General features: G+C 36.3%; 1 protein-coding gene across 1 annotated transcript in view; it reads right to left on the reverse strand.

Moving 5' to 3' along the window:
* Positions 1 to 13,725, reverse strand: part of LOC111803229 (solanesyl diphosphate synthase 3, chloroplastic/mitochondrial) — a 15,414-nt gene extending 1,689 nt beyond the window's left edge. Inside the window, exons 1-10 of the mRNA XM_023687548.1 lie at positions 13,350 to 13,725; positions 9,998 to 10,087; positions 8,709 to 8,789; positions 8,498 to 8,569; positions 4,501 to 4,632; positions 2,918 to 3,004; positions 2,608 to 2,679; positions 2,412 to 2,497; positions 1,784 to 1,916; positions 1,220 to 1,309 (exon numbers count right to left, since the gene is read on the reverse strand). Of these exons, the coding sequence (XP_023543316.1) occupies positions 1,220 to 1,309; positions 1,784 to 1,916; positions 2,412 to 2,497; positions 2,608 to 2,679; positions 2,918 to 3,004; positions 4,501 to 4,632; positions 8,498 to 8,569; positions 8,709 to 8,789; positions 9,998 to 10,087; positions 13,350 to 13,496 (990 nt within the window). The 5' untranslated portion in view covers positions 13,497 to 13,725. The remainder of the gene's footprint in view (positions 1 to 1,219; positions 1,310 to 1,783; positions 1,917 to 2,411; positions 2,498 to 2,607; positions 2,680 to 2,917; positions 3,005 to 4,500; positions 4,633 to 8,497; positions 8,570 to 8,708; positions 8,790 to 9,997; positions 10,088 to 13,349) is intronic.
* Between the last annotated feature and the right edge of the window lie 58 nt (positions 13,726 to 13,783).

The raw sequence follows: 13,783 nt of genomic DNA on the forward strand, positions 1-13,783 counted from the left end.
GGGGGGGGATGGTAAGGAGATGGAATAGATAGACAATCTCTCTCCAGATAACACTACATCTTTCTCTAAATTCATTGCTCGTCCAAATATGATCTAACATTAATTAGTAGCTACATTATCTAGAAAGTCATTTCCCTCCTCAATACCCTTAAAAAATGATACATGGTGTTTTCTCCACAAAATCAATCCCGAAGCATGGAAAAAAAACAAAAGGAGAACTTATACCCACCAACTTAACTACCAATACAAGAAAGCTCGAAGTCTCTGAAAAAAATGTGGTTTGTGGTTTTTCTTTGGGAACATAGCATGGAAAGATGAAGGTGCATGACAAGTTGAAAAAAAGGTTCACTTTTTGGACCTTATCATCTCATAGACATAGTCTTCTAAATCAAAGCAGCCAATCTAAAGAACATGTTTGGACCTTACCTCACATGTGATCTCTTTGAAAGGTGTGGGGATTCTGTTTTCTAGTTAAGTCGTGGAGGAAAGATTAGGAATTGGGAACTTGAGATTACTTAATGGGACCCTTCTAGCGAAATGGTTGTGGCACTTATTCATGGATATTGATATTTTGTGGCATAAATTCATTGAGTATGCATGGTGATCACCCTTTTGAGTGCGTTGCTAGCAGGGGCACCAATTACCCTAGTAACCACCTGTGGAAAGTCGTTGCCTCTAGTTTCCCTTCCTTTTCTCAATTTATTAGATGTTATTTTCGGAAAGGCTCGAGTGTGTATTTCTGGGATGACTGTTGGATGGCGGATAAGTCCCTTCATGAGGTGTTCCCGTGTTTATATCATATTTTGGGCAAGAAGTTAGATTGTGTGGCTTCCATTTTACCAACTTTTGATCCTTCCTGTCTGTTGTTTTTGGGTTTTGTCACCCTCTTTCTAATAGAGAGGCGCCGAATGTAATGGACCTTCTTTCTTTTATTCGTGATCAAAACGTGTTTCGAGAGAGAAAGAACCATAGGTTTCGGACCCTTGATGCTACTCTTGTTCTTCTTTCCATTTGTTGTCTATTCTTGTTTAACATAATTCTTTAAATATCTTTCAAATCCAATCAACATTTTTGGTTTTCAGGAGAATGCCCTATCCTCCTCTTTGTGAACTTTTTGGTTCATGAAATTGTATCTTATCCAAATATTCATAAATTAAGTAACAGTTAGCATAATCTTGTTATAAATTTTCAGATGCAAAAATATACACAAAAAGATTACGTGGCGTATATCTGATAAAGAACCCTTTCCAAGTGAAGCTGAAGTCCCAGTGAAGTCAAGAACATCATCGATCAGTTGATACGCTAACCCCTGTGAGAGAGAGACAGAGAGAGATCAGCCATAAGAAAGAAACATCATAACTTCAATGCTCTGCCAAATGACACGAGAGAAGAGCATCGAATGATGTGCACCTTCTATGTAATATAGGAATGCTACTACAGCAGAACTTTAAAGAAAAGCCTCCTTGCAGTAATCATTTTGGTATAAAGGATTTTTCAAAACAAAAAAATTAAGGGAGAAGAATTTTTTTTTTTTTAAAAAAAAAAAAGAACCGTTAAGTCAGAGACAGAGTAAGCTTGCATATAGGAGGAAGATTCTAAGAATATCCATCCTTCAATATGAGAAGCTAGTGCTGTATCCTAAGTAAAAATGTTTAGTCTCTATTCTGAAGACATGCCCGAAATTAATAAGAGTTTTTGCAATAAGTGCGCGCCTTAACAAGGCTCTAGGAAGAGGGGGGTTAGATTGAGAACAAAAAACGAAAGAGCTAAAGTAATCATATACCAGATTTTTTCCATACTCATAAGCCAACATTGCGACTTCTGCTGTTTGCCCAGCAAGAAGGGCTACAGATTTGCAACTGTTAGAAATCAATGATGCAGTCTTATAATACGTCTTCTGCATGTAATATTCCATGCTGCAATTGAGAATAGTTCGAAGTCAAAACACAAATAGCAATAAGCATTGAAATGGTATGTGCTGTATAGAAGTTCGCCAATGCACATTTAGAAGACAAATTATAAGATGTTAAAGCATTCAGAGTCTAGTGAACTTCACTGACATCAAAAAACTAGGAAGTTCAATACTGAAAATTTTTGCCACGGCAGTGAACTCCACCGCCCAAGGCCATCAAAAAGTGATCCTTCTCTGTCATGACCATCAAAATATTTTCTAAAAGGTTGCTTTACCTGCTGTGCATTTGTTTATCGAAGACACCACTATTCACAACCTTCTTATCACAACTATCGCTCTCCTTTTCCCTAGGCTAAATCAAAACTATCTGGTTATCTGCTGTTCATTATATATATTTGCGAGATTAGGAATATTACAACTACGTAGTTATCATGTTTTGATATCTACTTTTCCACAACAAGAAATTCAAACATTTACAACCAAAAGGTGAAAAGCATACCTGTAACGTTGATCAGATGTAGTGGTCATTTGCATGGTTTCACCAGTCACGAGATGTTCAACAACTTGTGCTATTAATGATACCACCTAAAAAGAAAATGGTAATGCAGAAGAAACTCAACAAGACTAATAACAGATGCGTGAACTCAATACCAAGTAATACTGCTCAGTTTGCAACTATGGAAGTAAATTCATACCTCTGTGTTTTTTAAAGAGGCAAGTGCAACACAAGCTCGAGAGAGCAAAAAGTCCCCAGCTAAAACTGATATCTATAAAAGCAAATATGATTACAAAGAATGCTAGAATCTTCAGAAATTCAAAGAATTTTGCAGACAACTGTGATGAAATAGAGAGCATGTTTATGATGAAGAGGGAGAAAGAATCCAACTCAATAAACATGGGGTATGCTTCTTGTGCAAAATATTGAAAAAGTAACCATTAATTTCGTTGTCCTCGTCCAAGTGTATCAGCATTAGCATCAAACTAAAAGATAATGTTCATAGATACCTTATTTCCCATCACAAAATTTAATGAACCAATGCCACGCCTGGTGTCTGCATCATCCAATACATCATCATGTAGAAGGCTGGCAACCTTGCAAGTGTAAAATTTTCTCAAGAAATTAATTCAGAAGGAAAATGAAAAAATTAACACTGAAAATTGCCGTACAAGTGCTGGAAAAAATGACCATAACATGACCGCATTGAGGTCACATGTTCTGACATATATGCTTTAGATGTATGTGAATATTTTGACTTACATAAATGAACTTTGCATTATGAGCTACGATATGTAAATACACTGCGACAAAATGAACAAAATATGCAGCAAACGTTTATTCTTCCTCCTCTTTTTTTCTTTTTGTTGTCCCCTCTTCTTTCTCTTTCTTTTTCTTTCTTTTTCTTTTTTTTAACTTTATCATTATTTTAAAATTTTAAATTAAAAACAAATAAATAAAACAAACAAAAAAAACATCTCATTTGATGTAGCTAAAAGGTACAGCCAAAACATAAAAATGATCAATACACCAAAGGAGCACACCAAGACCACCCTAATTTCAGTTAACACAGATGGCTTAAATTACGTTAAACCAAAAAAACTTCATTTTTCCTTCGAACATTCTGTGGACAGTTAGCTGTCCCAAATTCAATTGAATCTTACCATCAAAACAACAAAGCTGAAGAATTTGTATTAAAAACAAGAAAAACAACAACACTCTAACTTTACATCAATAACAGAGCTTTGAAGATAATCCAAAACCAAATAAATATTTTTCTGAATCATTTGAGACTTATAGGAAAATGAAATTTAAAATCAAACATTTCCATCCAATTATGTGCCTAAAAAATAACTAAAATGTTTATCGAAGTTTTCTTTTTTCTCTAATATACTTTTTAAAATCTGTGTAAATCTTACTAGATAAATCTAAAAAAGTGACTAATGAGTGTCAAAATGATCAAAATGCAAAGGCAACATTTGTTGAACATTCATAGTATTCAAATTTTCGTTGGTGCACAATAGTGGAGCGTTCACTATCAACTTCGTGTATACATTCTGACTGAAAATCAAAGCTAAGCCAAGAGGATTCCTACTGTAAAATGTGGAAGTTTAGAACCCATAAAAACATAGGCAAGAATCAGACACAAGAAAGGATTTGGAGGAGACTCATGAGACTACACCCATTTAACTGCATACTTTGTAGAAAGTTAAAAGATCAGGAGCACAGTTTATTTTTGGTAAGAAACTGTGCTTCCATTGAAAAAAAAATAAAAGAATATACAAGGACACACACTAAAAAAAACGGCTCCAATGAAAAGGAAGTTTGGCCCTAACTACAGAAATGGACTCCAATCCAAATGAACAAGATCAAGGGTGATACGATAGCCATAGATTCCATTTCAGCTAATAAAAAATGACACGTCAATCACCTCTAAAATGTACTTCATTTATATAAACATTCTCATAGGACAAAATAAATATACACAAACAAACATATTTTTACTTGTCCCCTATTTTTGATCCCTTGCTCAAGCAAGAATTCCACAGAAAACATTTAATGAAAGAAAAATTAAGCATTTCAAAGAACTAACGTGAATCATTTCTGTGATTTCGGCCACACATTGTTGTCTTGTGCGTAGATCCATTGTCAAATTGTCTCCAACCAAATGAGGAAGAGGTTTAGGTACCGGCATATTTAAAGCAGTTGCCATCAGCAATAAGACCTGCACATAAAAATGCATTAAACGTTAACACGTCCTCCAGTTACATAGAACAAATAGCACATATAGGTCCATGTCATGCCAAATGCACTTATTTACACTGCTTTTCTTTTTTACCAACTATATGGGTTTTTTATTTTAATTTTTTTTTATGAGAGACAATTAAATTGATGATTGAAATTTACAAAAGGGATGTAATATCCATGATGATTATGAAAGATCTTCCCAATTACAATGAAGGAGGCATAACTATAAGAAGTAAAAATATAGACAGTTTACATCAAGATATAGCTTGGTAACCAACATTGTCGAAAAGTTTTGTATAAGCTTGTGTCTCTTCCGCGAATATTCTTTGATTTCTTTCATTCCATAGATTCTAAAAGAAAGCCACGATGAGGTTTTTCCATAGCAGGGCTTTTGCATTCTTGAAAGGGTGATACGTTAAGGCCATGCCCAATACATCCTTTACCTCTTTAGGAAATGTGAGATGTCATCCGAATATATTGAGAATTGTTGTCCAAAAATTCTGAGCGTATGTAAATTGCACAAATAAGTGGCTTTGTGATTCATTTCCTTTCTTGCACAATGGACACCAATTAGGAGAAAGAGTAATGTAAGACCTTTTTTAAGATATTTACTTGTGCCGATAGCTTTATGCACTATTTCCCAAAGGAAGAACTTCACCTTTTTAGGGTGATGTCCTTTCCATATTGTCTTTGCTAGCGTGAGATTTATCGCTTCTACTTTTACCCCATGTCCATCATCAAGGATTTGTAGAGAAGACCCCATCAGCGCTAGGGAGCCAAGTTAATGAGGCTGCTTCGTTTGACAATACCACTGGGGCAAGGTCAAGGCTTAATTCGGTCTATTCCACTGCTGTGTTATCCTTTAAATTCCTACCAAGTTTCAAGTCCCAAAATTTGTTGACAACATTCCACGTCTCTTTGATCGTGGCTTTTCTGCTATGAGAGATCCTATACAAAAAGTGGATATCGTAGGGCTAGCATGGGATTGTCAATCCATGGGTTGGTCTAGAATGATGTGCTTCCTCCATCANATTGATGATTGAAATTTACAAAAGGGATGTAATATCCATGATGATTATGAAAGATCTTCCCAATTACAATGAAGGAGGCATAACTATAAGAAGTAAAAATATAGACAGTTTACATCAAGATATAGCTTGGTAACCAACATTGTCGAAAAGTTTTGTATAAGCTTGTGTCTCTTCCGCGAATATTCTTTGATTTCTTTCATTCCATAGATTCTAAAAGAAAGCCACGATGAGGTTTTTCCATAGCAGGGCTTTTGCATTCTTGAAAGGGTGATACGTTAAGGCCATGCCCAATACATCCTTTACCTCTTTAGGAAATGTGAGATGTCATCCGAATATATTGAGAATTGTTGTCCAAAAATTCTGAGCGTATGTAAATTGCACAAATAAGTGGCTTTGTGATTCATTTCCTTTCTTGCACAATGGACACCAATTAGGAGAAAGAGTAATGTAAGACCTTTTTTAAGATATTTACTTGTGCCGATAGCTTTATGCACTATTTCCCAAAGGAAGAACTTCACCTTTTTAGGGTGATGTCCTTTCCATATTGTCTTTGCTAGCGTGAGATTTATCGCTTCTACTTTTACCCCATGTCCATCATCAAGGATTTGTAGAGAAGACCCCATCAGCGCTAGGGAGCCAAGTTAATGAGGCTGCTTCGTTTGACAATACCACTGGGGCAAGGTCAAGGCTTAATTCGGTCTATTCCACTGCTGTGTTATCCTTTAAATTCCTACCAAGTTTCAAGTCCCAAAATTTGTTGACAACATTCCACGTCTCTTTGATCGTGGCTTTTCTGCTATGAGAGATCCTATACAAAAAGTGGATATCGTAGGGCTAGCATGGGATTGTCAATCCATGGGTTGGTCTAGAATGATGTGCTTCCTCCATCACCACCCTATGGCGAATTCGGTTGGTGATGAGGTTTTGATGTTTCTTTATGTACTTCCAAGGCACTTTGGCAGAACATGGAAGTGATTGCTTTTTGTCCAATGTAGGAGTATATAATTTATCCACAAGGCATTTGCTTCATGATGATATCTTCATATCTATTTTGCTAGGAGAGCTTTGTTCTTCTTTATCGAGAAAAAACCGAGTCCTCCCTTTCCACAAATAGTTCCAGAACAATCTTTCTATATTCGAAGCCACTTTTTTGTGGCATTTCGAACAGAGACCTGTAATAAGTGGAGAGGTTGGACGATGTGGCTTGTATTAAATTGAGTCTTCCGCCTTTTGAAGTATTAACATGATGACCATGTTAACAGCTTTCTTTCTATTTTTTCAATAATAGTCTTCCAGAAGGAAAAAAAAATTGTTGCTTCCTTTATATAGGGTAATTCTAGGTACATATTCGGCTTCTCCCTTTTTACAACCATATATGCTAGCAATTTCTTCAACTCCCCAACCATATTTCCCAAAACAATGCTTTAGCTGTAATTTTCCTCCAATTCTGGTTCTTCCTTTTTCCTCCCTTCAGGATTAACCGCGTGGGAACTGCTCTGTCATCTTCTTAGCACGAGTACCTCGCAGTACACATCAAGGCTAGCAAAATATTTTAGAATAAAGTTATAGCAGCATTCTAAAACAAAATTTTTTAAAACAAAGGGGTGGTCTGAATCCTTATTACTGCCATCAATATATACTTATAACACTGAAGGATTGAACAGTCATGCAAACATCATCAAAGCAAGCCGCCTCGAATTGGATTCTGTTACACCCGAGTAAAGGAAGGGTATATGAATGAACCGAGACAATTCAGAATGAAAGCAATCCTAAGGATAGGATGGTTAAGAAAGACTTAAAATAATTGAAAGTTACTACATATACTAACAAGGTGCACCTTTCTTTTTGGTAGCTCAATCATAGGAACTCTAAAGTTTAGTGTGCCTTGCTTGGAACAATTTTGTACTGGATGACCTAGGAATTTTTCTAGGATGCATGTGAGTGAGCATGATGGAAGGACTTGTGTTGGTTTGTGGAAATAGTTTTCACTCTTAGAAGTGATGAGTAAGTAATGTGACCATGTCACAAGGGATACAAGAAAATGTCGGGGCAATCAGATGCCGAATCCGGATTCCAAATCCTAATCTAAATCCTGAATGAGTCATTACAGACTCAATGTCCCACTCTCAGCCATCCAATGGAGGGGTATGGGGTACGTCCAATCCAACAAGAGACTTTTGGTCATAACAGCAATTAGCTCTGCACCATGCAACACACAGACCATAGGGCCCAGTTTGATAGAGATTCTGGATCCTTCTGAATTCTATCATGACTATTAACACCTCCCACACTAAGGAACACATGAAAAATTCAACTATCTTGAGTCTGACACCTGCCCAGTGCTAGAAGGAAAGAGAATTGTTATAACAGATGTTGCGCTCCAGAGAAGGGTAGGCAGGAGACCACTGTTTGCAGAGAAATTTTTCTACCATAGGTCTACATAATTGAACTCGCTTCTTAAAATATAGGTCTTACTTCTCATTAGGAAGTAAAAAGGTTAATTTATATTAAATTAAAATTATTTTAAAAAATAGAATAACAAATAACAAAATAAACATCCTCAAAGTGCATGATGATTTCAACTAGGTTTAAGGATCTTACTGGAATGTCGGCAGATACTGTGTTTTAAAAATGCCATAACTATAGAGCATACACTCTATACTGTTATTGTTTTTCTGTCCTTCCAAAATCCACATTAAATTAAAATATATATTGGCAAAAATAAGCAGTGCTGTAGAAAGGCAACGAACATCCAAAAAGTTCTGTTCACATAAAGAAGAATTGACAACAAACAAACAAACGAACAAATACCGTTGGACGAAATCTCTTCCCTTCAACTCCCAATTTGAAGAAATATTCGGCAGCAGAAGCAAGTTTTGGAACCTGTATGAGATAAGTTATAAATATTATTGTATGAGAAAATTCCAACTATAATAGAAACATGTTTAAGAATACCACTTCAAGCCTCCCATAGAAAGCATCAATGTCATTAAAGAAATAAGAGAACAAAGGAATCAGATACCTCAGCCACTACCATTGCCCGTAGTCTATTGGCAAGAAGCGATAACTCGTCTGCAACAAGTGAGAATGGATCAAGCTGTTCCTGAAAATTTCATCATGATAGAATGAATGTACAATGAGTGAGGTTGAGAAAACTACTAAACAGTACACCAAGTTCCATATCCTGAATCAAACTGGAATGAAAATGAAGCAAAGAGATTGATGCTTGCTATATAAACGAAAGAAAAACATAGGTTAAATGCACGCTTCTAGAAGTAGCAGTTGCAGTTAATTGGTTTGAACTTTTGATCTGACATGGAGATATTGAATGACCACGCTTGAAATATGTGATATGGCACAAACGTTAAAGGATAAGGATTATGCAGCACCAGAGGATTGCAGTTGGGAAGACACATTATGAGGTAGCCTATACCTTAATGGCTGGAACTGTTTTATTTTTAGGCTACTGTTTGTATTTTCCAGATTATTGGATTAGTTAGTAGTTGGTTAATAATTAGTTTGGTGGCTTGCTGATTAGTTAGAAGAACTAATCTATTGGTCATTAAGTTGTTTGTTACATTACAGGCATTGGAGGCTTAGTTTGTAGAACTAGTATAAATACTAGTTCTTTTTCTCCTCAAGTCCTATATGAACAGATTGAGATTTTTTTCTTCTATTTGGTTTTCACCATCTTATTCATGGTTCATCCAAGTAGAACTTTTGCACTTAGTAGAAGAGTGATTATTGAATCAGAGAACAAAAGATTATTATGAAGAAAGTTTTTCCATTCCGACATTAACTCTTCAAAACGTGTGCCTAGCAAAAATAAAATAAAAATTTGAAAGATGAGGTGATAATTTCCAGCATGTCAAACTAAAAGTGGAAGTGGAATTATTCGCTCCAGCCTCTTGTCAAATGAACACGTGATATGCATTAGTGGAAGTGGTTGCGATCACATAAAAGTAACAAGCCTTCCCTTTCCTTTTTATCATTTTGTTATTACAATGTCACACTGGCTGACTTAGTCATTATTTTTTTTTAACAAGAAATAATTTCTCATTGATATAATGAAAATGAATAAGTGCTCGAGGGATACAAATTCCCAAAGGGCAAAAAAGAAAAAAATACAAAACAGCAAATACAACCATGTAGAAATTAGCCATGGAAATAAATAAACATTTAAAGAACAAAGAACTTTTCCAACCTCCTCGCCTCAGAGAGCTTGCGAATACACTGGCCGACTTTATTAATATTAATTTGACCTTATCAGACATGTAATAGAAGAGAAACCTGACAAAAGTGACTACCTACCTCAACTACACAGCTGCTTTGATGGATTTGACGTCCTAAACCATGAAAAGTGGGATAAGACAAGTACATGATTTCTCTGCATCCTGGAGCCTATCAATTGCCCGTATAGTAACAATTAAAATATAGGATGATCAATATACGAGCAAATAGATACACATTGAACTTCTGGAAATCCATAATGTATCATGGACTACATCTAAGCAATAATCATAAAGTATGATGTTGAGTCATAATATAACATGAGATGATACAATACAACATAGTATTTCAAGCAGTGTATTCTATTGTGGTTGTCTTCAGATCCAAGTGAATAACAAAATATGAGAATTAGGCAATACACACTAAACATCATAAAATATAAAATGTGATCTAGCATAATAAATAATACAAACATCACATCACTCTCTAGTCGTCTTTTCATGAATGAGAAAGCTTGAAATGGTAATAAATTGGAATCTCTCCCAACAATCAAGACTAGGCTCTCACGCCCAACAACCCATGGTTATATGATTGAGTTAGGTTGATCTCATCATCTGACTAAGGTTTAATAAAATGGTTGAATTTGCAACTTTTGAGGAATTAATTTGGCTTCATACTTTCTCTAAACCTAACCCAAACCAACCTACTAATTCCCCCAACACCTGACTAAGGTTTAATGAACTGGATGAATTTGCAACTTGAAGAATTAATTTGGGTCCATACTTTCTCAAACCTATCCCAAACCAACCTACGGATTCCTCCAACACTTTCTAAGGTTTAATGAACTGATTGAATTTGCAACTCAAAGAATTAATCGGGTCCATTCTTCTTCTAAACCTAATCTGAACCAACCCACAATCCCCCAACTCCTATTAGCAATGTTGTCGAGAGAACTAAGTCATTATGACAAGAGTACAGTCAAACCAACAGTGAAGAATTAATTTGGGTCCATACTTTCTCAAACCTATCCCAAACCAACCTACGGATTCCTCCAACACTTTCTAAGGTTTAATGAACTGATTGAATTTGCAACTCAAAGAATTAATCGGGTCCATTCTTCTTCTAAACCTAATCTGAACCAACCCACAATCCCCCAACTCCTATTAGCAATGTTGTCGAGAGAACTAAGTCATTATGACAAGAGTACAGTCAAACCAACAGTGAAGAATTAATTTGGGTCCATACTTTCTCAAACCTATCCCAAACCAACCTACGGATTCCTCCAACACTTTCTAAGGTTTAATGAACTGATTGAATTTGCAACTCAAAGAATTAATCGGGTCCATTCTTCTTCTAAACCTAATCTGAACCAACCCACAATCCCCCAACTCCTATTAGCAATGTTGTCGAGAGAACTAAGTCATGATAACAAGAGTACAGTCAAACCAACAGGAAGCTAGATACGAATAGTTTAAAAGAAATCCACTATTAGTATAAAAGATAACTTAAAAAAAAATTTAGAGAAACAAAAAAAGGCAGGAAAGTTCCACTAATTATTGGTTACACTAAACAGAGAAAAGCATTTATAGAGGGTCAAAATCCAGGCTTCTACCCACTAACCCTCCACCCTAGAAACACTCTTCAATTCAATAACTCCCCAACCTAATAACCCAGAGGCTTGGGGGAAAAATTAGCATAAAACTCATCCTTCGTCACAAAAGCCAGGTGCAAGTACAACAAAACTTCCTTCATTAAATCACGACAACTCCAAGAAGGGTAATACAATACATTAATGGTTCTCACAAAATTTCGGCAGATTTTACATGAGAAAAAAAGAGGTCTTAAAATGTGGTTGAAATTTCCATGTACTTTCATAGAAACCAACGCTGAGGACAAATCACCATGAAAGAAGAGTCTCATGATAAAATCATCAATGTTAATTCAGTTGAGGGCCTCCAGAATTTGCATTGGAGCAATCCATTGAAAAGACATAATTGACGGGGAACTTATTATGAATCAGTAACGAAATTTTATTGATAGATGAAATTCCAAAGAGAAGGAAAAACTTCCAACCATCTATGGTGGATTACAAAATGCTCGACAATTTGAAACTAGTGAAGTAAGCAAGTGATCTTTAAAGAATGAATTACATTTTCACCAAGAGAAATCAGTAAGAAAGGACTGTATCCATAACCCTATGGAAAGAAGTCTCCGAATCATTGAAATCCTGGTTATTCCTCTCGTGCCAAAAAATCCACAGAAAACCCCTATTGATGGGGCTCCAAAGCAACTTCTTGGACTCCTTAAAAGCACAACCCACAAAAATGGAAGTAAGGAAGTCCTAAATATTATTAGTCATGCCAGAAACCAACCAAAAGCTCCCAACAGCATATTCCAATAATTTTGGGCGAAGGAACACTCGATAAGAAGATGAAATTGTATTTCCGAATTTGGTTCGCATAAGACACCAGTGGGGTGAGAGAGACTGATAGGACAAATTTCTTTGAATCACATCTCCAGCAATTATTCCTCCATGAACAAGTTCCCACAGAAAACCTTGGTCTTTTTTGGATAAGGTCCTTTCCAAATAGCCTCAAAGACTGGCCTTTTCTCCTCATCGTTGCAATTGATCAAACTGACCATTAGATAATTAAAGTAAACTACCCCAAGGTATCTAAAGACCAGTGCCAATCACCAGAATTGAATAGGAACTGATAGCAACCACGGAGAATCGCACAAATTTGTGTTGGTTTCTCATGGGAAAGTGACCAAAAAGGTCATGATACCAAAAACTTATCAAGTAGTCCTTAGAATTTAAAAAACAGATTCGAACTGTGCCTCTTCAGAACTGAACTCCCAAAAGACCAGATTAAATAGCATCATGGGAGATACAACATAGCATAGTCATGTTGCTTTTTTGCATTTGTTGTGAAAGAAACTAAATAGGGGTATCGTTTTCAGGCAAAAAAATATGAAAGAACCATCCCTGTCTCGGTGGAGAACACACGTCCTAAGACCAGATTAAGAGATAGAGTGCTGTTTCCTTACCCAAGTACATCAAACTAGTTGACAAGAATAAATGGAGCTCAATTAGATACTGCATAGCATTTTTCAACTCAACGTGGCAATATTGACTGAAAACTCAACTCAAACCAATACAAGCCTCGAGCACATCCGCGTGAGAATGATGTGAAGAGGATGATCCCACTAACAGGCCGTGGAGTCACCATGGAAATTTACAAACCAATCACTCAGCTCAAAGTCCCCTTACAATAACCAGTTCGGATCTTACTCAGACACAGAAACTCTTTACTCTTTTAGTAATTGCATCAACTTGATTAAGCACAAAATTCGTAAACGCCCCTCATAGAGCAACTAATTTCCTAAGCACCCAAAAACAAAAACTAAACGAAAATAAGCAACTGACACTTACTTGCCGATCAGATTCCGAGGGATGCAAAGAGAGAATATTAGGTATAAGAACTGGGCGAGTATCTGATCGATGAGACAGAAACCATCGACAACAGGAGCTGTTTCTGGGAATCCTCGAAATCTGGGAAAGCCCGCGAGAAAACAACATCCTGCAGCTCCAAGAAGCTTGTAACAGAGAAGATGGTATTCCTTCACAAGGGAATAGGTACAGAGAGAAATAAGAGAAGAGTCAGAAGGAGAATATGAAAAATCTCAGTGTGATGTAAACAAGAGCGCCGCCGCTGAAGGCTTTATGGTGACGACGGCGAAGCACAGCCATACACTAAGCGGTGCAAAACTCAAAGGAGAACGTGCCTTCCTACCGGCTGCCCTTTCTATTTTTTCCATAATTAGATTTATAAATTTGGCTAATTTCATGAATAATGTTGTTTAAAT

This window comes from Cucurbita pepo, chromosome LG10, assembly GCF_002806865.2.
Source record: "Cucurbita pepo subsp. pepo cultivar mu-cu-16 chromosome LG10, ASM280686v2, whole genome shotgun sequence".
NCBI classification, from domain to species: domain Eukaryota; kingdom Viridiplantae; phylum Streptophyta; class Magnoliopsida; order Cucurbitales; family Cucurbitaceae; genus Cucurbita; species Cucurbita pepo.